General features: G+C 40.8%; 1 protein-coding gene across 1 annotated transcript in view; it reads left to right on the top strand.

Annotated features, from left to right (window-relative positions):
- Nucleotides 1-24,008, top strand: part of OTOA (otoancorin) — a 37,065-nt gene extending 13,057 nt beyond the window's left edge. Inside the window, exons 12-30 of the mRNA XM_064673022.1 lie at nt 1,667-1,790; nt 2,155-2,370; nt 2,864-3,031; nt 3,347-3,487; nt 4,064-4,119; nt 4,499-4,616; nt 5,125-5,198; nt 5,693-5,828; nt 6,705-6,895; nt 8,329-8,422; nt 9,545-9,674; nt 12,102-12,289; nt 15,983-16,138; nt 17,531-17,673; nt 18,076-18,212; nt 19,149-19,246; nt 21,084-21,276; nt 22,440-22,529; nt 23,091-24,008. Of these exons, the coding sequence (XP_064529092.1) occupies nt 1,667-1,790; nt 2,155-2,370; nt 2,864-3,031; nt 3,347-3,487; nt 4,064-4,119; nt 4,499-4,616; nt 5,125-5,198; nt 5,693-5,828; nt 6,705-6,895; nt 8,329-8,422; nt 9,545-9,674; nt 12,102-12,289; nt 15,983-16,138; nt 17,531-17,673; nt 18,076-18,212; nt 19,149-19,246; nt 21,084-21,276; nt 22,440-22,507 (2,431 nt within the window). The 3' untranslated portion in view covers nt 22,508-22,529; nt 23,091-24,008. The remainder of the gene's footprint in view (nt 1-1,666; nt 1,791-2,154; nt 2,371-2,863; nt 3,032-3,346; nt 3,488-4,063; nt 4,120-4,498; nt 4,617-5,124; nt 5,199-5,692; nt 5,829-6,704; nt 6,896-8,328; nt 8,423-9,544; nt 9,675-12,101; nt 12,290-15,982; nt 16,139-17,530; nt 17,674-18,075; nt 18,213-19,148; nt 19,247-21,083; nt 21,277-22,439; nt 22,530-23,090) is intronic.
- The last annotated feature ends 3,399 nt before the right edge of the window (nt 24,009-27,407 follow it).

Consider the following 27,407-nt stretch of genomic DNA (forward strand, 5'->3'; position numbering starts at 1 on the left):
TTTAAACTAATGGAGAATATGCTTTATGGCTTCAGAACTCCTGTCGTTGCTGCAGTGCAGCTCTGGCTTCCCTGAAGCATTGCTCACTGCCGGGGGTGTAAGCGAGAGGAGAATTATGCCCACGCTCTAAATTTCAGTGTCAGAAATCTTAGAAATGATTTTGTCACTCACAAGAGCTGCCACGTTCTCACAGAGGAGGGAAATGTCATGCTCCATAATCCTTAATATATTCCATTTTTACAACACACTTAGTTTATATTACTCATTTTAACCATACCGATGATTTAAATGCACTTTTACTTTTAAGAAGTAGTGTTATTCATTGTTGCTAATCCCAAAGGAGATGAAGAGCTCTTGGTGGGTATGCAGTAATGCATTGGAAGGTAATTATTTGTTATAAAAATGCTCTTACAGATGTTTCTTTGATTTGTATGTTGGTTTGATGATGTCCCATGAATTCAGATGGGCTGCTCAAGCAGTATATTGTTATATCTCTAGCAGGTTGTTATTGAGGGAATAGAGGAAATAAAAGCCTTTCTGTGCTGCAGAATTTCACTGAGTTTGTGATAGTACTGCAGCAGTGTCCAGTGTTGATTTGGACATTATGGCCCAAACTCTACCTATGCCTCTTTGAATTGCTAAAAAATGGACTGCTGCAGAAAAGCTGGGCTTTTGCCACATCTTTGAGGTTCTTGTTCTGTGTAAATTATGAAAGCAAAGACTAAGATTTTACAGGGACAGGGAATTGATTCAGGCTTCCTACAAACAAGTTCATCACCATCACTATAAAGTTCAAAGTCCAGCAAGAGTGATCTGCAACTCCAAGCTCTTTCTTTGCAGGGCTGCAGGTAGTGGCACTAAATAAGCACAAGGCCTAAGTCAGAAGGCCACCTACAACAGGCACTTCCCCTTGGTGGTGTGGCTGCTTCTCTCCACCAGCTGTGGCTGTGGTTGTACTTTACAGAGGTTAATGGAAATGTTGACTTAAATATTACAGCACAGGTCCTGTGAAGGAGCATGAGCTCCACATCTGGTCCACAACACGGCCTTGCAGGCTGCTGTGCTGGCACTACTGAGGCAGGGAATCCTGGCATGCCTTCTCCTAACTGGTGTTGAACTGTTCAGATCTCCATCCATCAGCCAGTCCTGTGTTTGATGTGAAATGCAGCAGGCTTTGTTTAAACCTGAAACAATGAAGAGGCCATGTAATGCTCTAGCTGCTGCTCTGAGAGATGAGTGAGTTATGTTGCCTGTGAAATCCAAGTGGGATTTAGAACTCAAAACATCCAGTCAACCCAGATGAGAACTCAGCAGCCACTTCCAAAGATTTTTTAATAGCCCTCCATCCTTTTCAAGATTATACTGCCAAGGTGAGTGGAGTTGTTAACTAGGAGAATCCAGCCATGGACAAATGGAACCAGGAGAGTTAAGTTTTCAGCAGCACAAGCAGTCCAGGTAGAGTTCAGCTGAATACAGAGGCCACTGCATGTGTCTCATACCCCAGTCTCAGCCTGGGTAAGTTTTAAAGATTGTAGTTGAAGGCACAAGTGACAGACAGAAATGACTCCAGTTCTGAGCACAAGTAGGGTGTAACATTCTGTGTTTCCCTTTCCTAAGGGTCACACCTCCTATGTCAGAAGTCAGCTAATGTGTCTCTTCTCCATAGGCTGGGTTTATTGGTTTGCTTTTATGATGACCTGGAACAGATGGATGCAGCTGTGGCCCGGGCTTTACTTCATCAAATGATTAAATGCAATCAACTGAGAGGTTTCCAGGCTGAGGTTCACAAGGTGGGTGTGGTATTTATTCTTCTTGCCTAACCTAACTCTGAAAACAGAGGAGGAGGGACTTTCTTCTTGAATAAGAGAAGAAAAGAGTGAAAAATCACTGTGATCTAAGAAATAAGGGAAAATAGTTCTCAAGAATGCAAAGAATAGAAGTCCATTTTAGGTGCTCATTCTTTTGTCGCTCTATTTCCTGCTGCTTCATATTCCTTTCACAACTGTGGTTCTATTTTTGAAATTTTATGAAGTGTGTGCTCACTGAATATTTGCCAATGACTATTCCAGAGACTCCAGTTAGTGTTTTGGGTGATGGTGGAAATTGGTTCTTGGCAGGTTTTTATTTCCCATCTGCTCTTTTTGTTTGCTTTAGCTCAAATCCCAACTCCTGAACATTGCCATGCAAAACCAGACATTGAATGATACCCTTGGATCTCTGTCAGATGCTGTGGTCGGACTAACTTCAAGTCAGCTGGAATCTCTGTCACCTGAAGCAGTGCATAATGCTATTGCAACATTAAACCAAGTCTCTGGCTGGGCAAAGAGCCAAGTTATGATTTTATCCAGTAAATACCTCTCTTATGAAAAGGTACCTTGTGATAACAGCTTTCCTACCTCCTATTTTTAAAAATGAAATGGCTTTTTCTCAACAATAACCATAGATTTTGAAAAGTTAGTGGTCTGAAAAATGTGTTTAAATCAAATAAAAACATCCAAGACTGTACCTCCCAAAGTAATTTTCTAGTGTAACAGAGAGAAGGAATGTTTGTATTTGGCAGTTGTGTATGTTATTTTGTGTGTGTCACTGCCCTAAGCAGAATTTGCATGATCAGAGATCCCAGACTATATATTCAAATACACAGTAATGGAAGGAATCAGGGTCCTGCCAAAGTTTCAGAAAAAGGACCTTCTGGGAAACTTCACACATTTGCTCTCTGGACAGACACAGAAACTGCATCCCCAGGCAAGAAATGTATTGTGTTTGACAGTAATAGTTTTGATTTATTTATTGACTTCTGCTTTTAAATATATCTGCTGTCCTCCAGCCAGAAAACTTCCTGTTTGTGCTGTTCTCTCTGCAGGTGTTATCATTCCATAATGTCAGTCAAATGGGTGCTTTGGTAACAGGCATCAGCACCCAGTCCCTGTACAGCATGAACCCAGGGGAGCTCTCCCAGCTTATTCGAGGCACAACATCCCAGCACTTGTCTGACTTATCTCCTGCCCAACAACAAGGGATCCTCAGGAAGGTGATGATGAACTCCAGTGTATAGCAGGTTCTCTCTGCACAAGAGCACAGTCACCAGCTATGCAGAGCATGATTTGAAATGTTGCCACCAAATGTGTGCTTTAGCTCAAAGGTTAACATTTCCAGAGGATTTTTTCTGAACACCACGTGTGTTTGGAAGGCTCTCTCTTGCTTATTTCCGTTGCATTTTTAATACTGTCATGTTTTTCCTTTATCCTCTTAAGAGAAATATTACACAGAATAGAAGGAAGGGCAAATCCTGTAAATCTAAGCATCAGTTCTGAAATGCCGTGTATTTCTGTGTTCCTCTTTTTAGATAGCTGCATCTGGAGATTTTTCTTCATCAGTCAAAGAGATACAAGGAGCTTTCTTTAAAGAAGTATCTCTTTCTGGTTTATGGAAGCAGACTGGATATAGTTCTTCAGCAATGAAAGAAAAAGAACTAAGAAGAAGCCAGGTAAAAATTCTTATGCAGTTCCCATTCCCCTGCAATTTAGTATGATGGAAGAACTGGAAAAGAAACATAGGTGAAAGGAAGGAACTGCCTCAAATATATCTTGACATAAACAACCAGAGGGATTTCAGAGCCTAGGCAGCATTATGAAACAAAGCTATGGAAAGGGAAGCATTAATATGCTGAGTTTAAGTCCCCAAGATTCTGCCATGTAAATTTTCTCTTTTCCAGTACTGTATAACAGACATTTGCATATACAATCAGCTCTTTGACTCTGTCCAGAGAGATGAAAGTTTGGATCAGATGATCTCCAGAGGTCCCCTCAAACCCAAGTTATTCAGTGTCTGTGGGCCATGGCCAGGTTTAACATCATCCCATAACACCAGTCAGCCATGTCTTGCCTTGTGAAGAAGAAATTCAGCACTGGATGCCAAACCTCTTGTGGTTGACCAGGCTGGATCATAGAAGTGCCTGTAGAGTACATAAGAGAGCTAAGAGTACATAAACCTTGCAGTAGTCATTGTGTCTTACAACTGGATTAACTAAACTTAACTTTAAGTATGGTGGGCTTTATTTCAGGCTTTGTATCTGTATGAATTACTGTCTAAGAAAAACTATCCTGTTGACCTTCTAAGGTATGGATTATAGTCTCCTTTGAAATGGGGTTTAAGACTAATTTTGTCATAAGAGCAACTTCAAGGTAAACCATGCATGGTTATTTTGTACTGTCTTAAGTTTAGTCATTCCTGGATACCACAGGATAATTCACCTTCCTCATTAGAAAGGGTCTCCAAATCCAAAATCGGGCTCAAAGCATTGCAGAGGTTTGGCTATTTTAAGGCTTAGTTGGTATTTTTCAATTTGTTTGCAGTTTTACTTTCAATTTAGCCTTTCAATTACAAGAAACAGGAGAGAGAGGTGGCCAAGAAACTGTATCTTAGGGCAGGGTTGTGGGGAGCAAGGACTAGATCCTGCTTAAATATTCAAAAGATTGAAATTTGCTTTTCCTATCAGCACAGGACAGCTTGTGAAAGGAGTAACTTGTCAACTCATTGAAAGTATGGGCACAGACATATTTTTAAACAACTTTAAATTCTTTGAAATGAATCTTCATCTGCTTTCTCCATATCAGGTAAAACCAAAAAGACTTTGTCTAGATAAACATACTACCCAATATCCAAACTAGGTAAACTAGAATTTGGTTCATTCAATTTTCTTTTTACTTTCTTTTTTTTTTTTTTTTAATCTTATCTGTGTCAGCTTGTCTGTTAGCATATTTTATTTAAATCTTTTATGTGTGAATTTTTCTGTTATCATACTTCATTTTGACAATTTCATTTGCCACTTACAAATTGCAAGAAATTTCTACAGCCCTTCTGACTTGTTAATTCATGAGTAATCTGTTTGGAAATATATAGAAGTTTTGAAAACATATAAATGCTCTCATGCACCCAAATATAGGATGCTTCATCTCTGATGTCTAAAAAAAAACTCTAAAAAAAGCCAAAGAAAAATACTCTCTGACGATAATATGCACAGTTTTATGTTTGCTAATTTATATGCTGCAATAAACAAGCCATGTTTTTATCCTTCCTCAAAATTGCCAGATGTTTAAGTTCCTAAATTTTTGTTGCTTTTAGGTTAATTGTTTAGCTTGGAAGTTTTGGAAGGTCTCCAATGCATCTATTCCTCCCTTCCTCTTACTGGTGCTTCCGTGAGTTACATCTTACTACATCTTAAGTTCTGAGCACTTTTAAAATAATCTCTTCAGCCCTAAGAAAACTGATGATTCAAAGAAATGGTAATTTATCAAAAGTGGTCACTGACTGTAGGCAAAGTCTCTGTCAAGTGAAAGTTGGTAATATTTGGTGTCTTTTAGTGTGGCCTATTTTTGTCACAATTCTGGATTTTTACCCCCTAGGTTGTGAGATTTGTTTTCCTTATTTATTTAGGGTTTCTTTGAGAGTCGATATATAAGTCAAAACCACTGGGTGCTGCTGAAGCATATTGTTCTGTATGGTTAAAAACATTTCAGTGTGTTTTTAAGACATTTTTCTAAGTTAGCAAAACTTTTCAGTGACAGTTTTTATGATTTTTCAAGTCCAGCCTTGTCTCTAAATGTTTGTGTCATCACAGATTTTATGGGTATGATTATGGGTATATGAAGGTCAGGTTTGCATTCTGAGACTCTTTGAATTCTTTCTGCAGTTCTGAGTACCTGGAGTTCGTTTCAGGCCCTTTGTGTGTCCCTTTCATTGAAAGTCTGGGGAAGACTGAAATGGACCTTTTGAATCCAGGCCATCACAAAAGGAATGCTGTCCTGCAAAAAGTACAGGAGTGCTTGGTGGGTATGGCTGGGAGGGGTCAGCAGTGCAGGAGACACCACGAGGATGGAGAGATTCACCTTCTACATAAGTTCTTGACTTACCCATCTGTATTCTTTTGGGGTTTTTTTTTCATGTACTGTTTCGATACTGTTGTTCGCTGCCTGAGGAAACCTTTTTACAGCTTCCTTAAAAATTTTCCTTGACTCCATCCATGTTACAAAGTGTTCTCATGAAACAGATAACTGGCCAGGACAGCCTGGAGCTGACCAGTTTGCAGCTGGAGCTGTTCCCCTGGCTCCCAGCAGTGCCAGTCCTGCAGAGCTGTGCGTGGCACAGGAGGCTCCGTGGGAGAGGTGTTGCTACCAAGAGGATTTGGGACTTCTGCTGTCAGGGGGCTGCAGCACTCACCAGCTTTTAAGGGAAACTTATTCTTTGATGTAGCTGTGAATATTCTTGTCCTTACACATACTACCAGCTGTATAATCCCTGGTGTTTTGGCAGCTGCTTGAGAAACCCCTCAGAGCTCAGCCTTCTGACAGCAAGAGCTTGGGGCCCCTTTGCTGCGAGGGGCCAGGTGAGGGCTGTGCTGCCAGGAAGAGCTGCATCACCTCTGCAGGTGTGGGGGGGGTCACATTTTCTATGTGTGCTTCACTGTGGAATAAAGAATAATGAGAGCCCTGAGAAGTGCTTATTAAATATCACCAATTGCAGTGCTAAAAGCAAAAAATATAAGGCAGTCTAAGCAGAAATCATAGATGAAGTTGCCAGTGCAAACTGTTGTGTCTTTGTTCCTTAAAGGGTCACAGAGCTTAAATGAGTTGTGATGCAGCTGAGTGATGCAGGGCAAGAGCCAAGGTTAGCTCTGCCAACAGGGTAAATGCTTCTCGTTTCAGAACGGCTCTGTGGCTGATGAATATGATGTTGACCTACTTGGAAATCTAATCTGCCACTTACCTCCAGCCTTTCTACAAGGCAGAGTGTCCCTGAAGGCAATGGCAACAGCCCTCCATCAATTCAAACTCTGCCAACAGCTCAGCCACGAGCAGAAGACTGAAATTAAATACAAACTCCTTGAGTTATATGGGTAAGGTATTAAATACACCACTTTGCTCTTGCTGATGGTCAGGCCATGCAGATACCAAGCATTTGCTTTGCCCAGATGAACTGCAGTGAAAACAGCACAAAGCAGCTTCTGTCACTGGCCAAGCTTGGGGGCTGGTCCACTAGAATGACATTTCTGTTCTTGTGTGTAACGTGATAGGTGTGGAACAAAATACAACCCCAGGGACACCCTGCATGACTCAAGTCCCAGAGGAAAAGGAGAGAAAGTGTAAGGAGGGGCAGGCAAACAGGCTCACTGGCCTGGCAAGAGAAAGGGTGTTACAGGCAAAGAATGGCCCAGGAATGCAAAGAATGGGAAGATGGAAGTGGGATACTCGGTGTGAGAAGACAAGTGAAGAAGACTGCAAGCATTGTGGCAATAGGAGAGAGCTAGGGAAGAAGCAGAGGGGTATAAATTCAACCATCTGAAGCAAAAAACTGGGCAGCATGTTGGGTGTCACTTGGGTGTCACTAATGGCTCCGATTAGGAGGGCGATTGGAACCACACTATGTATCAGTCATGCAAGGGACAAAGCCATCCTCTGTCTGGCAAGAATACACTGTTTCTCTCTTGCACTGTGTCTTAGAAGTGTCTTGCATTTGAAAAGGGAGACAATGCATAGTTTCTAACCATCCCCTCAGACCCAAAGGCTGTCACTTGATCCACCTAATCATGTTAGATGCTCGTTCAGCTTCCTCCTAAGTCAGCATTTTCCTGGTGATAGAATAGAAATATCTTCCACCAGATCCCATCCCTGCATTGATCTTGATATAGATCAATTTTATTGAATCATGGCACACTGTGCTAAATAAGATTTTACTTTATTTTGTATCGGGTTTTTTTTGAAAATATTTGTCCAGTCAAACATCCTCCTAGTGGAGCAACAAAGCAAATAAAGTTTTCTGTGAGAACATAAGCTAGTAACAGATTTGTTACTGTGTCCTATAGGCTTTTCCAGGCTGAAAATTACTTATCCAAGTGCTTTATTGTCACCCACCAAGTGGGTTGACTAACATTCGTCAGCTCTGTATGATGCTTCTCTTTTGATACCATTTTGCACGTTACTGCTGCTGCAGTATGAACCTGACAGAAAATGGTAAATTTTCTTTCAAAAAAAGAATTATTTCTCCTTGCTTGAACACTGTAATGCAAAAAACACTATGGCTGTTGAGGGAGAGCTCCATTACTGCTGTATTTGAAGTCTTTCTCTGAGTGTATCGAGAGTTCCCTAATGCCCTTTATATCACAGAGAGATGAGAAAATGCAAAATGATGCTAATAACAATGAATCATCACGTTGGCATAGAAATGTCTGTGTTTCCTGTATGATAAAGTATGATAAAAACTCTGAAGTTTTAGTATCATTTTGATTGTAAACATTCTTCATTAATATAATTTTTCAAAATATTTCCTCAGCTCCTCAAACAACTGGACAGCAGCAACAACATTAGATGTTGGACCATTCATAGCTCTTCTGTCAAAGGAGGAATTAAATGTCCTTGCTGAAAAGGTATGCTTTTGTTATAACTTTTAAATTCATAAAAGATGTTAAAATTTGAATTAGTGAATGTCACAATGCAATCCAAATCATATAATCTGAATGCTAAACTAGGTAAATAATTCTCCTGGCAAGGAACCCTGTGTTAATGTTTCACATGTTCTTGACTCCATCAAAAATTTCTGAGATTTCTTCTTGAGGGTAATGTCAGTATAAAGGATTATTTGCATGTGAACAGTGATAATTGTACATTGTCACATAGAAAAAATGGGTCATTTATAGTGACACAGACTCATTTTTAGTACTTTACACCTTGCAGTTTTGTTTCCTCCATTCCCTTGCCTTCCAACCATAAAAGTTACATTTCTTATCCTGTTATTAATGGAATCATATGGATCAAATTAGCATTTACTCACATGGCCCTTTGCCCCAGGGCCAGTGTAGCACATGAATGATAACGGATGGACTCAGCATTGCACTTTGGAGTCTCTTTGCCCTCTTTAGTTCCTACAAGCTTAAAATTTTTATGTATAGGAGTAAACTATACTGGAATGAGGAATTCATTCTTCAGCAGAAATATGTGAGCACAGTCAGCAACTTTTCCACTGGAGGTAAAACTTATAATTGACCAAATAGAACAGGACTCTTCAAAGGAAAGGAAGGTGTCCAGCAGGGTGGAGGAGAGAGCTCAAAAAAAGCCTGAAGAAGGCAAACAGGTCAAAGTTATTTCTCATCATTTAACTGGGTCCCTATCCTCAATTCTTACACTTGTCTGGCAAATTTAAGACAAACAAAATAAAGCCCATACAGAATAGTGAAATTCATTGTTCCAGGAGGGTCTGGACACAGACTCCAATCAGGCAGTGCTCAGGTGTTGCCAGAAACTGAGAGAGCATCCAAGAGAATCACTCAGAATTTGCTTTGTTTCTAATTTTTTCCCCTCGAATGTATGCTGTTGACCTTTCAGTAGCAGCCAATTTACTCTCTTCTGAAACATCTGCACAATAGGAAGGAGGCTGAGCTGTTACTAACCCCTGATTTGCTAAGGTCTGCACAAGTCTTTCTCTGCCAAATTGGTTTGTTTTAAAAGGGAGAAAGAAGACTTATTTCTTTTTTTTTTTTTTCCATTTGAAGTTCCCAGACATCATTTTACAAATAGCAAAGACAATTGGACCAGTTTCTTCAGCTGAAGAGCTTTTATCAACTGTGTTTCAGTTTGTCTCCAATGCCACTGCCAACACCCCCTCATCTCTCACCACACCTGGTCAGTATTTGCCTGATATCTCTGTAAAGTGCCTGGTTCACAGTGGGGCCATTTGGGGCTGTGGTTGTGCAATTCAAACAGACTTTGTTTCACTTTGTCACCAAATGCATTCTGAGAAGCTGAATAATAAAAAAGAAAGCATTGAGTAACTTAAAGAGGTTCAGACTTTAAGCAAAAACAGTGAGAGTCTTCATTCTGTTGCCCATAGTTGTATGATGCATTGACTAATTGCTGAAACAATTTCATTACAGGATTGCATGATTAGGCATCTCCTGGAATGATTCTGAGTGCACAAAGGAAAAAAGATGAATTATTTGAATTAGAGGGTTTTGTTTATTTTTACTTTTTTTGCTTATTTTTACTTTCCTTTGTAATCTAAGTAAAAATCCTCAAATTAAAAACCTGTGAAGGTGACAAGTTACCCCTGTGCCAAAAGATTGCACGTAGTTAATCCTTTGCCAGACATGAGCATATGGTGACTCGTCTGTTCCTAAATCTGACAGTGGTGGCACTGTGTTTTTTCTGTCCAAATGGACAAAGTTTGTTATCATCTAAAAGGTATTTTAATTAGCAACCACACTAATCTATTAGAATCTCTGGTGACAAGTGGATCATTTTCTTTGGATAAGGTACATGATCTGGCTATATTCCTTTATTACAATAAATGTATTCTTTCTCTTACCTGAAATACTTGGGAGCTAATACTGATAACAGTAGCAATTACCAGTGACAGAGTTCTTACATCCATGTCCACGTCAAGATAAAAACAAAGGTGATGCTTGAGGCAAGATGGAACATGCAAGGCAAAACTTGGGAATTGTGTGTCCAGTGTGCTACCGGAGAGCAGTGCCAGTGCTGGAGAAAGAATTCAAGTTTCTCACCACAAGCACTGAGATGTTATAATATATAGATGTTTTTCATCAAACTAAATTTATATCAAAAGGAAGACTGAAGTAGCGTGAGATGCAGGAAGCAAAGTCAGAAGTCTAATTGGTGTTTCCCTCTGTGGTCACACCAATGTATGTACCTGGTGTGTTACAAATAATAAAATCAACGGTTTTTCCGAGGACAGAAGTCTCAGGTTTTCATGACCTGGGGAAGGGAGCTGCACTGGGCCTGGATAGGCAGTATTTACGTGAGAAAAGCTGACCTTTTGCAGCAGGGGAAAGGGAAACAGGGCAGCTGCACAAGAGGGAGGTGTAAAGGGAGAGCAGAACATCAGCTGGTACAGTGGGAGCTGAACTGCATTTTCGTTTGCTCAACAGATTCAATCTTTTCAGTGTTCTATCCACTGCTGCAGCTTCCTTTGATGCAAATAAATCCCTCCTCTGCCTCCTTTCAAAGTACAAATCTACTTTGTACATCCTCGCTTTAATTTATTTGTCTGGGGGAGCTTAGCTCAGGCACAGCATCTGTGAAATTCATGCTTTTTACTGGTAATGGCCGTATCTGAAGACATGTAGGGATTATTTGGTTTAGATAATTATTTAATAAGGTTTTCCTAAATGAGTGACAGGAGAGAGAGAGAGAGCAGTAAACAACCACATTAGGATTCTAATTTCTGCTTTCCATCAACATTAGAGGTAGATTATGCCAACAAAGACCAGGATTTGTTAAAATACACAATGGAAACTGTCTGGTTTGATCGTGCATAGGGCCAGAACCTGCCTGTAAATAAGATTTCTAAAGGCAGTTTGTCTGTCCAAACAGTTCTGTGGTGAGTGAACAGACCTCTCCAGATCCTGACATTTTAACAACAGGCTTTGACATAAAGAACAAGCAACTGTGCTTCTCTGACACATCCAGCTCCTGTCTGCACCTTGTTTAAATGTCAGGCAAGTCTTACAAGACATACATCTTTGTCAGGGCGTTTCAGAGTAAAAGCACCTCTCCTGTCTGTTACACTGCTGGTGGATTCACTGTTGGAACGTGGAGTTCATTCAGCTGCAGCAGTTTTTGGTGAATTTTTGGAGGCTTCCACGAGGGTCATCCCAAGGATTTGCATTTCACTCTTACTGAAGCAAGGCCCCATTTTACCTCAGAATAAGCCTGGGTTTTGATGCCTTTAAGGAATTAGACTTGAAAGAAACTTGCACTATACTGGTTATTCTCATTGCAAACGTCCAGAATTTAGTTTTATTCTGACATCCTGCATTGTAACTGTTCTGAAATACATGTCTGCTGTTATTTTCTTGTCCAGCCTTTGGAGTGTAAAGAATATAATCAATTTCTTGCAAGTTAGGCAAATTCTAGTTTTATATCCAGGACATTAGGAATGTAAATATTTTTAAAAATATTTCATTACAAAACAATTAATTTATCAATATCACATCATAGTCTGTCACTCTCTTATATATCTATATTGGTTCAATTTATTTTTTCAGTCTCCTTGAAGAAAACTCTTGCTATTTGACTTTTTTTTTCCAGATTGCCTGGGAACCAGAGTTCCTTCTTCAGACGAAATAATTAAATTAGCAGAAGCAAATATCTTCTGGTCAGATCAGGAACTGAAATGCATGGACCCAGGGACTTTTGACAAAAATGTGGAACTTCTTGGGACTGTGTCAGGTTTTAACAACTCCCAGCTTACTGCCTTGAAGGAAAAAGCTAAGCAGGTAACTATCCTGTCTGTGAAGGGAAATTAAATCTGTAATTTGATTTGGTCTTATTGAACTATGCAGTTCTAAAATAACTGTGCTATGTCAATGTCACTGCTGCTGCAAGAATATCTATGGCTTATTGGAAAAATAATATGAGATGGTGATAGAAGACTATTGCCCTTGCTTCAGAGTCAACAGGCAAGTAGTTCTGAGCTATTGGCAGCTGGAAAAGTTAAATGTTTTTACTTTTGAATTAGTTTTCTGTTTGTTCCTCACTTTTGTTTCATAAATGAAAAATCAGCAAGCAGCACTAGGGGCTGTTGATTGCCCTGCTGGGAGTTCAGCTTGGCATGTTAAACTGTCTACATCGGTGTTAAATATAGCTTGCAGTGGTGTAAAACCAAACTGACTGAAAGAGACTGCTTTTAGCTGAATAAAGCTCGTTCTCCCACCTTCTTGTCACGGGCAGGGACAGACAGACCCATCTGTGGGAAATTTTAAAGAGAAAAAAAGACCCCAACTGCATTTAGTCTGTCTTTCCTGGGAGCGCACTCGGGACGGGGCTGTGCTGGGGCAGGTCAGCAGTGTCTGTGTCTGGGGCACAGCACCAGCACAGTGTCTGGGCTCTGAGCAACCCTGCCTTGGCCTGCTGTGGGCTGGGAGAGAAGTCAGAGCTCGCTCCATGCCTGTTGTTGATGTTGCACTTCTCCCTGGGGGTGACCAGGAAAAGCCTCAGGGTGCAGTAAGACAAGTTGTTTTGGTCGCAGGAGACCCAGAGGTGAAGAGGTTACCATCCCCAGCCTGTCTTCAGCTTCCTGTCACCAGCATCTGCTGGAGGTTATGTGCTCTCTGCTTCCATCTCTTCATGACCACTCTGTAATCCCCTTCTGTCAAAATGATCCAACATTTTAAAAGTCCTTTTTAGGTTCCGTCAGATCATTCTGACAGAATGAGGTTGGGGAGCATCTACAAGTGCAGTTGGCTGCAAGTAGTACAAGTGCAGAGGCTTGGAGATCTTGAGGGATGTGACCTCTGGAGGAAAGCAGGAGCAGGGGACAACTCCTTAAACCAGCAGCTGCAGCCACAGTAGTGGAGCTGAAAATGGACTTTGGGTAGGTAAGGCCAACAATGCAATTTTTAGCAGTGAAGCTCAGCTTTTAAAGCACCAGAACTACAGGTGCTTGAAGAGAAGTGGCACTGACCAGATTCCCAAAGCAGGTGGTGACTCTGCAATTGTGTCTCTGCTGCCTTGCTGCAGTAGGACAACAGGCATCAAATGCATCCTTCTCAGAAAGCTTCCCTCTGTCAGCACAGACATGTGTGTAGAAAAAGGGGAAAAAATGTAATCCCAGAAGGAAATTAAAAAAGTGTTCCACTGAGATAGTGGGAACTAAAATATTTTACAGCACTGCAACATATTGGTGTATTTACAGAGTGGTATCTGTTGTAGGGAAATTGCCAGCAAGGTTAATACCCTCTCATTCTGGCTCTATTCAGTTCAAAGGTACACAGAGCTGTAGGGCACTAAGTGGAATTATATTCTGTGTGTGAGTGTTTGTAAGACAGATTGCTTTTAGGCTAAGGCAGACTTCCTATATATTAATTTGCAAAATGCAACATGGTGTTACACTGAACGTGAAGCATCAGAAATCAGACAGTACAGGCAAAGCTCTTTGAAATTATGTGCTGTTATGTTATTAACCAAAGGGCATCTTTGATTAAAGGTTTCATTAAGCCTACTTTAATTTCTTCTAAATTGATTGATTTCCCCTAAAAGAAAATGCATACTCTACTCATTGTTCCAAACTAATACAAGAAGTCTAGATATCAGATTGTGTCTTAATGAAAGTAGGAAGCTTAGCTCACTTGTAAGTGGAAGGTCTCCCAGCTCTGCAATAGTGACAGATGTATGGATCTGTGGTGCCCAGGTGAATGAGGACAAAGGAGTGTTTCAGTTTCATGTGTTGTGTTATTTATATCGATATGCCTGAGAATTTACCCAGCACTGTCAGATAATACTATTTATGAAGTACTTCAAACTCTGCAGTTGATGACCTAGATCAGGACAGAGACACAGGACATTTTTTCCTGCATGTGTTTCCTGTATCTCTTCAGCTAGAGAATTAGGAGCTTTAAAATTGGGCTAGGGCTTTTTACTGTCTATTTTCTTTGGAAGAGATTGACATTTCCCAGGCTTAGATCCTTTGTGTGTTTCTTTATGACATCGTAAAACCAACATAAAAGGTCTGTGGAAACTCAGTTGGGAGGTGCAGGTCCAGCAACATGTCTCTTAAACAAATCCTTAAACTGAGGGTCACAGTTGGGAAAAGCACCTCGGCAGCCCTGATATGCACCTTGGTATGAACAGCAGAGAGTCTGCACCTCTATGTAAGGAGTACTTAATTCCAGAGATCCAGATTCCAGAGCCCTGCTTCTATATTTTATGGAGGTTGTACAAATTCATAAGTATCTGGAGGTGCAAACACTCTTTAGTAGGCAACTGCAGATAGTCTTCAGCGAGTCCTTACTAGCTCTGTCCTTTCTAATTTTTTGGACAAAACTTAAATTGTAGCTATCCTGAAAATGGAGTAAATATTTTCATGAATCAGACAGCATGAACCACCAGCTTAGCCCAGCACTGGGCTTTTAGTTTTTATTTTCTAAGTGAAGTTAGAAGCACTATCTTGTACTAGAAAACCGTCATGTATTGACTGACATAAAGGAGAGTTGCTGAAGTACATGAGAGCTTTAAAGTGAGCTTTTTTTTTTCTTTTTTAAATTATGCCTGTCTTGTTCAAGTCAATTCCTCCAGCCAAAACCCAGTGTCTTTTTCTGTAAAGGCAATTGGCCACATCCGGAGAGACACTGACCACCGACTACCGTCTTCTGTCATTGCCAACTAAATGTAACTGATAGTTCTGGCCTCTGAAAGTTCAGTTCTTGATGGACTTTTTGTATTCTTTATTCAGGCAGACCTTTTCTGAAATCAAAATTTCCTTAGGGTTGATCTGTGACAGCTCTTCAATCACTGCAACTTTACCACAGATGAAGTTAAAAGCAGGGGAACTTGTCCATTTAAATACATTGGTACTGATTTGGAAGAGACCCTGCTTATTTCTTTCATTTTTCACAAAGCTTTATAAGTTTAACTGTATCTGTACAATCACATTTAAGTTATTTTTTATTTTAATGTTGTATGAACACAAGTGAGAAATCAGAACTTTAGGAACTGGCTATTTATCTGTATTACCCAATTCTCCACTTTGATTTCTCCTTTCTTTGTCAGTGACTGAGCTGTGGTGACTGGTCACAAAAGCAATTTAAAGTCAGTTCCCTGGAGTGATTGCAGCTGGGTAGAAGCCTGGGTAGTCCAGATACTGCTTTTGTGGTAGCAGTGTAACAGCGTGGATCTAGGCACAGATTCCCATTTTTATTGGTTTTAGTGGTTTTGCTCCTACAGCCACACTTCCAGCAGTCCCTGTTCTGACTTATCAACAAGGCCAAGCTGTAAAAATTGCAGCATTTTTAGATAAACTAAGCATAATTGGTGTAGAACCTCAAAAACCTTCACAATACCTAAGCTCTGCCTTTTGTGTGCAACGAGGAATACTGCAGGTTTTGTGACTTTTAAAACAAGGGGTTTGAGAATGGTGTATAGAGAGGAAGACTCCTAATGACCTAACAGACATTAATTAATCTCTTCTAAAGGTTTGGGGGTTGCTGCCTGACTGGAAGAGTTACCACATTGTTTCCCTGGGCCGCATTGCTCTGGCCCTCACTGAGCACGAAATCCAAGAGCTGGATTTGCATTCCATCGACACTGTTTCTGTACTTAGTCAGCAAACAGAGTGGACTCTTACCCAGGTAACTATCTTATTGAATGTACTCCTGGTGAAGGGCTCTGGCTTCACACCCTTTGGGACTGAAGTCCTGGAATGGCCTAGGAAACAGATCCAGGGACCCACACTGCTCCCTGCTGCTCTCCTGCAGCTGGGACCCTGGTGGAAGTGGGCAGGTAGGTCAGCACTGGTGTCTGCCTGGTGCTGGCTGCCCTGGTGAGGTGGCCAAGAGGACATCAGTCACTGTTAACTGGGGTGCTGACGAGTGTGTTCTTTAGCACTTGCCCACTAAGTAGTAGAAAGAGGTCAGCAGCTCCTCTCACACTGCCCTGGAACAGACACTACAGCTGGGAGACACCTTCCTAACTAAAGTAACCACTGCAGAGGTAGTGTGCTCTCAACCCCAGCAACCATTGCTCTGGATCCTGTTATTAGCAAATATGCTCCTCTCATCTTTCTTTCCTCGAATTCTAGTTATGTCAATGGGACTTTCACAGTAAGAGTTAAAAGCTTTTATTTGTATATGCAATTAGCAGCAGCAGATTTCTGACTTTGTGGCCCTTACCATCAGGGTTCTGTGGTTGCATAGTGGCAGTTTTGGCAGAATATCACAAATCCGTTTAATAGATTCTTGTTCTGAAGAGCATCATATGAAGGAAGCAGTTGGGAGGATTTTATACAATATCAGTTTTCTTTTGAAGTTTCCTGCTGTCAGTAAGAATAGCTGGTTAAGGGATCCTGCCTACCTTCAGTTGTCTAAAAGTCAGGCAGCTACTTTAAGCTTGTCATTTGAGGCTCAGCATTGTGGATAGATAAGGAAATCTTGGAAGATGCTTGTTTCTTCCACTGACTTCGGAGGATGCCTTTGGCTTGAGCTAGACTCACAGTTTTTAAATGGTTAGTTTAGGATGAGCACAGTTCTAAATTACTTTGGCTTGCAAAGGCACTTTGATACCAACATCCCATTCATATCTGAAAATTAATCTTAAAGAGAGGTCACCACCTATATATGACACTTAAATAAGACAAGGCAACCTGAATATTAAAACAAATAAAAACTACATATTGATCCCATTAGTATTGTATGTTTTCTTCTAGCAATTTAACTGATTTGGGCATTTCTGCTGGCAATCCAATGCCCATTTCTTCTGATGTAGGGTTTCCTTGTGACCTGGCAGAGGAGGTACAGAGTGTTTTCACACCATTTGTAGTTGGGAAGTGGTTGTGTAACAGTGTCCTGTTTAAGTGTCACATATAGGTGGTGACAGTGCTCCTCCTGAAGGCCGTGGCCATACACTGGGGAGGCTCAGGATATATATTTATGCTCCAGAGCTTCTGGGAAGATCTGAAGCTTCTAATAACAAAACCTTCCATTCTATTTACTCTGTTCATGCTTACTGTCTTACTGCTTTTGTAGGCAAGATCTATTTTGGAAGGGTTTCTAGAAGACTCTGGCCAGACCATCAGCACACTGAAAAGCTTTGATTTAGTTGGATTAGGAGCTATTCTCTGTGCTTTGAACTCCACAGAAATCATGTCCATAAGGACTGCTGAATTCAGGTACTGCACTTTATACTTAATGAAATATTTATTAGTGTCTCTATTGATAAAATTTATTGTCCCATTTTTGTTCTGTCAAGATTTTCAGAGCCCAAAGGACACCATTTTACATTTTAAATGTTTTTAGAAAGGCAATAACTGTTATGGAAAGTGTACAGCAAATGTTTAAAATGTTCTATTTTAGGTTTCCTCTGCCATTTATATCCCACTATTTAAATATTGCATTGAGAAATCCAGGATTTTGCTTAAAGCCTTAAACTTTAGTATGCAATTTGTGCACATATATTTTAAATTGACAATTGGGTTCAACAGTCATCTTACAGCAGACTATGCATATTCCAGGCATATTTAGCACTGCATGTTGACTGCAGCATGTAATTTTGCCCTTGTTGCCTTTTGCAGTGCTGCAGTTGCAAGAATTGGCCTGTTGGTTTGTAGCACCCCTGTTCTGAGGCAGTTTAAGAAGATGACAGAATCTGTGTTTGGTGCTGCTACCAGCTGGAATGGCTCTGTCTTACAGGAAATTGGTACTATAGCAGGTAACAAAATTCAGGCTCCAAATGGTGTTGGTTGTGAAGTCTTGTTATTCAGCATTAAGAGACAGGTTCACATAGCAGTGAATTTTTCTAGACTGGCAAAAGACATTTCTTCCAGAGAGGAGTCACCTGCAGGGATGGACATCCAGCAATTTCATTAGCAGTAAGGAAAAGTCGTGGTATTCTCCATAGGGTTCTCCCTCATCCAGTCAAACTGACCTTGGGAAGCACAGCCTGAAGTCACTTGGGTCCTGTAAGTTGGAAGGGGTAAATCAAAGAAGGCAAAACCAACCAGGATTCCAGAGACACTCTTTGTGCACCAGGCTGCTCCAGGAGTGGCTGCACTGGGTCGGAGCAGTGCTGACACATCATCCTGCCTCCAACAGGGGAAAGAATGGGCTGCCCAGGGAACAGCAAAAGGGCAGGACTGGCCTGCAGTGACACTTCTCCAGAGTGCTCTCACAGCCTCAGAGGCTCCCTGAGCCAGGGCTCACACACCATTTTGTTCATGGATTTGTTTCCCTGTGATTGTTTAACTGCACATTGAACTCCCATAAATTTTAGCATCCCCGATGCCTGTGGCAATGATTCCACACTGGAACTACCTAATGGGTGAAGAAGTAGTTCCCAGTGTATGATTATGCTCCCTAATCTTGCATCAGAAGGGGCTGTAACAAACATTCACTAATAACACTGTTTATTATTTTATTGACTTTAATCATTCTCTTTTCCAAGATAAAATAACTTAAGTACAGCACATTCCATACAATGGTTAAGGTCAGATGATGTATCAGAACCAGTATCTCTCTCTGTAACGCCCTGTAATAAACTATTTATTAGATATTTTGTATAAATGCTTAAAACTTGCATTAGCTTAAAAAATAAATCTAATAAAAAGAACATTAACTGAGTTTTATTCCTATGGTTTGGGTTTTCTAGGTGGTTTGAATGAGGATGAATTAAAAGCTTTTGATAAAACCTTAATGCCGTATTTCCAGCCAGCAGCAGTGAGACATATACCTCCTGAAATTTTCCAAGTAAGAGCTCTGTTATGAAGAAGTGACTAAATTTCTATCATTTTTACTCTACTATAAATAAACTGCAGCACTGATTTATAGGTTTTGGGTTTCAGCAAAAATTTCTCTATGGTCTGTTAAGTGAGAGACCATCAAGGATCTGAAACATTAACTTTGAGCTGTATCACCTGTACTTGTGATGAAATATGCTGGACAAGCTTTATTTATTATTCAGAATGCGTCCCAAAGAAAAAGCAGGGAACAGACTCTCTTTTTAGCAGTATTGTATTAAAATCTGGGTTTTCTTCTCTGTTTATTAACATTTGCAAGGGTGCTATAACAGCTACAAATTTCTCTGCTGAGTGTGTAAGAGCTGTTTTATTAACCTAAAATCTGGCAGCATTCCACTGAGTTAGCTCTGACAAAACAGATTGTACAGACAGACACAGATCGGAAAGGAATTACATCTAATTACAGCAGTTCTGAACGTGGACCAGAAATTAGAACAGGGATCTTGAGATCATTGCCCCAGACTTTATTTGACTTAGTGACAAGATTAATATTCTGCCTAGGCTGGTCTCTCTCAGATGCTCAGGCAAGCAATGTACTTATGGGCAGATGAGCTAAACAGATAGTTAACTGTGTCAGCTCCCATAAAAGAGAAAAACTCCTTGAACACTGACTGTTCTGCACAGCACCACTGACAGTTTAGATAAGCCTGAAATGCCCTTAGTGAAACTATTTCTTTGAAAAACAGATCTATAGCATCTTGTAGAGTTTCTATCAAATAGCAGAGATTTCTGTTTGTGAGAGTGGTAATGATACTACAAAAAGTGCTTAACAAATAACAGGGCACCTTTTTGGAAGAGTTTTCTGTGTTTGAAAGATTCAAAGCAGATTTTGGTTTCACACAGGTTTTGTATGGCTTCCTTTTGCAGCTGTATATATTATTCAGATTTTTATTAATGAAAAATTGCATTGTATTATGGACTTTAACTGAGTTAAAAGGAAGCTCAATTCAAAATCGGACCTGTAGGTATTGACATGAATTTGCTCAGTTTAAACGAGCTCACCTTTGGCAGACAATGAAAAATGGGCAAGGATTTGCCCCATCATCTGACCTACTTGGAAAGGGAATTTTGTCTTCCCAAAGTAAAACCTGGATGCAGAATTGTTGCAGGAAAGAAGGCTTGTTGTGTAGGAGGGTTAAAATGCTTATGACTGCAGAATGTTAACTAGAAGCAAAGCAATCCAGCATGCCCAATAATGCAAACTGGGTAATTGCTATGTGATATAATTACTGTAAGATTATGATTGCCATGTTTAATTTTTAAATTTAATATGACCAAACTGGGAAGATTTTCAATCTAAAAGAGAAAATTGGATAATGAGATTAAAGCATGGGGTTTTTTCATCTCATTGCTCTACTGCTAACTATAATCAAAGGTCAAATGTCGGTTCAAGTGAGGTTGCTCAGGAGCAGATGTAAGAGGAAGCAAATGAAAACACAAGAGGATGCACAATGCCATCAGTCTTTGAGCAAAATCAGAAAAGAAATGGCTGGAAAATTAAACTCCAACAAAATATTGAAGAAATGTCCAATACAGTGCTGGCATAGAAAGCTTCTCAGGCTGTCAGCTCCCAGCATCAAAGAGAAAAGTGAAAGATAGATGAGTGGTCAGGGAAGTAAATGAATACAGAGGATTTTTTTAAGCTCTATTGAGCTCTTTCATAGCAACACAATGTTGAAGGCTACTGTCCCTCATTCCAAATGCAAGACTGTGCTGACTTCTGATTCCTTACCTGCCTTCTATAATTGACAGCCTAAACCAGTTTTTCTGTCTTTTATTCCTCCCAGGCATTGTCCCCAGAACAAATAGCAAACCTGGGCCCTGAAAATGCCGCCATGGTTACAGGATCACAGCAGGAGCATCTGGATGCATCCCAGCTCCAGAGCCTGAGGCTGGCGCTGGACGGAGCCAGGACCAGCCCCCCCGAGGCACAGAGCAGTGCAGGGTCCACCCAGGAGGTGCAAACCCCAGCTCCAAGTGGTGAGTGGAATCTCTCCCTCCTCCTGCTCAGGGGAAGGGCACACACCAGTGGGGTGTCTCAGCACCCAGCAGGGCCAGACCTCTATTGTGAAGGTGGGTTACAGGGAGTTTACTAATCAGCTTTTTCAGTCATGCCTCAAACCAGAGGCCTGACCAAGACAAACAGCCAGGACATTGTTGGACTTACCCAGAGCACGAGGTAATGGAGGAAGGCTGTCAGATGGCATTAGCAGCTCTCTGCTGCTGGTAGCATTACACTGTGCTAAGCACTAACTTGTGTAAATTGGAGTCTGAAACAGTAAGCTTTTCCCTCTCCTTCCTTCCCATATTCTTTGCCTAAATTTAAGGCAGGTCTCTCTGTCTCTGGCCTTCAGGGCACAACCTTTACCTGCAGCACAACATTGTTTGCAGAGCTGCAAGAGTTCCCTTGCAGGAGGTAGCATTGGGGTAGATTAGCATCTTTATCCAGACTGTAAGACCCACTGAAGGTTTTTTCCTGCTGTTCCCATCCTATTTGGAATTAAAGCCTATTAGCACCTGCGCTTCAGATGTTTAACCTCTTACTTCTCCATATTGCAGTTTATACAGGGCAAGTTACACTGTTTAATGGGTGTGTTACAGTGAGGGAGAGTGTGCACATAGTCAAGCCAAGGCTGAGAAATTATCCCTGTCAGACAGCAAATATTGTTGTTTCCTGTGACACCAGTGAGACATAAGCTGTTGAAGAAGAGAGAGGGAAGCTGAAGTGCTAAAACAGGAGTGAGGGGAAATAAATTCCTATGATGCCCTTGCTGGAATTAGAGCAGAGCTTCCTGGAAGCACCTGGAAGGTGCTCTCAGCCCAGCTCCCTCCCACGAGTGACCTGTTCCTCCTGGAGATATGCCAAAGGGAGGAGTTTCCTGGGTAAAAACAACCTGAGTTCTTGAGCTTCTTGTTCACTGTTGCTGTCTCTAGAGAGTACCACCCTATGAAATGCTTCTTTTAGGAGCTGTGGATGTTAAACTGGAAGTTGCAGTTCTGGCCAGTGATGTCTTTTGAGCTGCTGAACGCAATGAGGATTCAGCTGGTGGAATTTGCTGCACCTCTTTGGGGTGGTGTAGATAAGCCTGTACTAGACCTGAACTTTAGCGTGACACTAAGACATAATGGTTTCTGCCTTCCAGGTGCTCCTTGTTTGAGCAGCTTTGGCATCTGGTTGTGTGCTGTGTTTGCACTGCACCTGCCTTTCTGAACCCATGATTGTGAATCTGGAGGTAAGTTATATTTTCAGTAAGAGGTAACTTTAGAACAGAAGTATCATTCACCTGTAACAGTGAAGGGAGGACTGTGGGACCCTCTTCTTGCTTTGAATACAGAGATAACAATGTCTGAATGATTTTTCTGTATTACAAAGGTGTCTTGTACCTCTGTTAGACTATCTCTGAATCTAATCAAGGGCAAAGCACTTTATCTTATCTTTATTGTAAAGCCAAACATAACAAAAGTATATTTAAAATTCCATGTAACACCAATCCATTACTGCATTGTTATTTGGCACGTGTTCTTGGTATTAATCTGGTTTGCCTGCTCCAGTCTATTTATAAGACTTTATTCCACAACCACTTCGATAATCTCCATTTAAAAGAATGTTGCCATTAACTTTCATTGGATTTTAACATTTTGACATGCTAAATTCTAATGAGAGCACTGGTGGGCTTAAGTTAGAGATTCCAAATTAACAAACTAAATGCTTAAGTATTCTAACTTAGTCTTTAAGCCTGCAAAGCAAGGTATGTCAAAAGACTTAATATTTTTCTTTGTTTTTTGATTTTCAGAGTCCTGGAGCTTACAACAGATATGCTAGAGAAAAAGAGTTTCAGCTCAGCATGAACAGTAGAGTCAAGAGGCTCTGAGACTTCTGAGTGTAAAGTGATTAATTTTTTAAAAGCAACACACTCATCTGCCATCATGCTGAGAATTATCTCCTTTCCATACCTTTACCATTAGCAAGTAACTCAGTATCCCTCCAAATACTTCAAATTTCAAAACTGAAATGGTCTGTCTGCCTCATGAGAAAATCAGTGAAAGATAAGATTATGTGTGGGGAAGGAACCTGAATGACCTGGGGGCAAGTAACAGGGGACTGCTATTTGGAGGCTTATGTCTGGTACCCAGTGCTTTTTACATGGGCTAATTTGTCCACTCTATTGTACCAGTCTGTTGGGTTTTCTTCTTCTACTTCAAGTGTACATTCCCTGGACAGGGGCGATCTTTCTGTGTGATGTAGTAGAAACTGCACTAAAAGTTACTACTATTGCAATAAAATAACTTCTGGGCTGCTGGTTTAAATCTTGCTCAGATAAGAAGTGATAACACGTTTTTAGAATTTAAGCACTTGCACCTGTAGTTCCCCATGGCTGTTTGTGTTTGACACAGAACTGGTGACACTGAGGGCATTGGCAATATATTAGTATTTCATGTGAAAAAAATGCACCATGGAAACCTGCTTGTGTTCATCAAGAGACAGTCCCTTCACTTCAGGCAGGGTTGAAGTGTACATCTGGGAATGCTAAGGGAAAACTGTGCACTGGGTCTACATACTACTAAGACTGTCAAGCCTCTGCATGTAAACATACATTTTGATGCTGCTCATCATGATTTTATGCCAAGAATTCATGGTACAGTTTTCCATTTTGCCATTTAAAAAGTCTTTCTCTTTTCTAGATTAAAGAAGGCAATACACAGACTGAAAAGCCCTTTTTTACTCAGGGCTGTACTGTAGTAAATGCCTTTCCAGCTGTTATTTGTGTTTCTTTGTGGCAAAAATCACATCTGGATTCTCAACCCTGAAAGCATAACTGAAGTTTTGCTGAGATGGGGAAGCAATAGGAGTGGGCTGAGAGGGAGAGCTTCAGGGAAGAGTCTGGCTGCTTTGCTGCTGCTGGGGAAGGTGAATGTGAGCTGTTGCTGCTGTTGGGAATAACAGTTCCCACCACGGTCCCATAGATTCTGTAATTCCTGCAGCAGCAGGAGCCAACCTGATTTTCAGGGCTTTGTTATTGGCAAAGTAGGAGTGAGAGCATGGCCATTTTCACCCCTCCTCTCCCTCTCCTCCTTCAGCAATCTGCTGCCTTTGCCTGTAACCAGCCCTGTCAGGTGTGACATGATGTTACACATAATACTACATGCTTTAGTTCTGGATTTTATAAGCAAAGAACTCTTGATTGCTGCAAACTGCCTGGCACCTTTTTCTCTAGTGCTAATGGTAAGATTCCAGCTTTTCCCAACGTGTTTCCTTTTCTGCATGTGAACAGTAGATTGCAACGTTTATTAAAATAGAAAGAAATTTGTTTTATCAATCCCAGCAAATACTTGTGAATGCCCACTAAAACCGAAAAATACTTCAGTGGGTCAAAGACCTTATAAAGATTTATCTGTGTTTTCACATTAAAAATTTCCACCTCACTTAGATGTGAAAGTACCAAAAGGTTGTTTGATTTCTAGAAATTGCCTGACTTGAATTCTGTGTGCTCTTCAGTGAAGATGCAGGAGAGTGTTTTCATGTCAAGATGACAGTCAGCATTTCCAGTTCAGCTGCCTAAGTCAGATACGTGCCTTAGCTATAGCAAGCACTTCAAAAATCTATATGAGCTGAAAAGGATCTTCTTCTGTCAATAAAATGTACCTGGGAGTGATTCCGTCTGCAATCATGGGAGTCAGAGTTTAGCTTTTAATTGGAGCAGGAGTGAGCTCTTTGTTTTGTGCCATCTGTGCTGTAATTTCTTTCAAGCACAAGTGCTTTTAAATAGCTGAACTCCTTGATTACTTATATACTTTATTAAATTAATAATTCTGTTAAGAACTTTGGCATTGCATTTGGTTGAAGACGCATCTATTTCTTACAAGAGCAGTGTAGGAGGGGTAAATGTGGAGCACCCACTTAATGTTCACTTATTTCATGGTGAGATTACAAATCCTATTTGGTTCATGAGATGGTGTGAGCATCTTGGATGGCAAGTATTTTAGAAAAGGAATTTTACTCTTGCCAATGAGTAAAGGTGACTGATGGAAAAGCCCATTCTACAAAATCTGTGTTTCATGAGACGCCTCCCTCAAAACTGTTGAAACTGAATTTCTGTGGGAAGAATGGATGGAAAGGAGAGAGAGGCATGGAGAGCACTAGTAGGCATGGTATGTAATCCATGTATGTAATCTGCTATCCATTCACAATCCAGCACACTCCCATGGCTAAGAGGAAAATGAAACATGTACACTTTCCTTTTTATTCCTGTGAAACAAACCACAGAACCCCTTCATGCAGATATCCATTATCCACAGGATCCAGTCATATGGATCTGTCCCCTGTGCAGATGTATATCACATACAACATGCATGTGATCACTTTTACTGCAATGCATTCATGGGAAAAATGTCTCAGAGTCCCTCTCTTTTCCCATGATCAGGATTTGGGGGAAGAATATACTAAAGAGAAATGTTGTATAAAGATTTCTTTGACTCTTAAAGAAATGTTGCTGTTTGTTGTAGATGTGGGTAACGTTTGTTTAAACCAAGCTTAACTTTTCCTATATTCTTTTTAGTTCTTTTAGTTCTTTGAGAATGAAAAAAAGTAATCAGATTTGGTCATAAATCTGCTGTTGAATATATATCATGACAATAATTTTACTTACTCCAGTCCACTTGTGACTCCTCTGATGGTTGCTGGGCAGTGCTGTACACACTGTGAGATGTCCATCCAACTCTTCACAGTCTGACCTAACTCTGGTGTAGGCCTGGCTCTTCTGGGTGTTGTGAGCCATGTGACAGGTGCCCCTGTCTGCCAGTATGTACAAGGAGGTATTTAATTTAATTCCTTTGATTGGAATTAAGAGGTTAACAGATGGGAAGAAATACTGTGTTGGCTGATTATTTCAGTGCCTGATACCTTTATATTCAGAATTGTGTTTAGAAAAAAGAGGGGGACTACTGGTTCTGGATCATCAGTAGGGAAAATATCTCTGTGACTTGGTACTGAGGCAAATGCCACATTTGTGGCATTTGTGGTATCTTTAAAATCCCCGAAGGTGAAAAAACAACTACCCATCCCCAGTGTCTGAAAACTGTCTCTGTTAAAGCTGGCATTATGGCTGTTGTCAGGTTTTGTACAGTATATGGAATGTTTCACTCCCGGTGATCCCAATCTGTCACATCAGAGCTAACCAGCTCTTCAGGGTGAGGCTCTAAAGATTCTGCTTAAAAAAAAAAAAAAAAAGGAAAGGCACTCTTCCTTAATTTTAAGAAGCTCTTTTTGCCTCTGTATAATCTGCTCAGTTATGTACTGCATTATGGCAGATTTAGCTTATCAATTGACTGCTGCCCCCAGGGACCATCCCCACCTCATTTATTTTCCAGTAACACAAATTGCAGCCCCATCATATTGGACTGGGACCTTTTCAGAGTCCCAGTGACTGCCCACCTTGGAGCAGATGCGAGACATGCCCCAAGGTGTGCCAGCCAAACCCACCTGGGGCTGTGGGAGAGGTCTGACTCGCTCCAAGGACACTCAGAAATAAGCAAGGAATCCAACAGTCGCCTGGAATGTGTCACTTGAGCAGGTAACTGGCTGTAGAGCACGTGCTGGTATTTTGGCTCGTGCTGTGTTGTGGTTATAGACACCACATGCTGCTTCCCAGTGGGGCAGTGCCAATTCCAGCACGGCAGTCGAGGAACGGAATCATCAAAGTGCAGCACCTTGTTTCCCTGTGGTAGCTCGGCTTCCTTTGAAGGAGAAATCAAATTCCAAATAGTCTCTTCCTCTTTTTCTTCCTCAAAAAAGGCTGATATTTAAGGCGGATACACAACTTAAAGCAATGTGGTCTCTTTATCTCAGTGAAAAGGTTTAAATATTTTTTATAAATTTGTGGGAGGGGTTGAGTTTTGCTTTGGTGGGTTTTGGTTTGGTTTGGTTTTTAAGTAAGACCTGTAAGCAAGGAACTAAGCAGAGCTAAGAACCTTATAGTCCTGATTAGTAAAATATTCTCTGCCATGTCATATGATGTTGGACAGCCTTGGGCACTGCTTACTCCAGTGCTGTTGAGGTGAGGGATTTGACTTCCCTTTCCTATCCAGGTACCCATAATTTCATATTTTAATAA

The sequence above is a fragment of the Pseudopipra pipra genome, chromosome 16 (genome assembly GCF_036250125.1).
Source record: "Pseudopipra pipra isolate bDixPip1 chromosome 16, bDixPip1.hap1, whole genome shotgun sequence".
Lineage (NCBI taxonomy): Eukaryota > Metazoa > Chordata > Aves > Passeriformes > Pipridae > Pseudopipra > Pseudopipra pipra.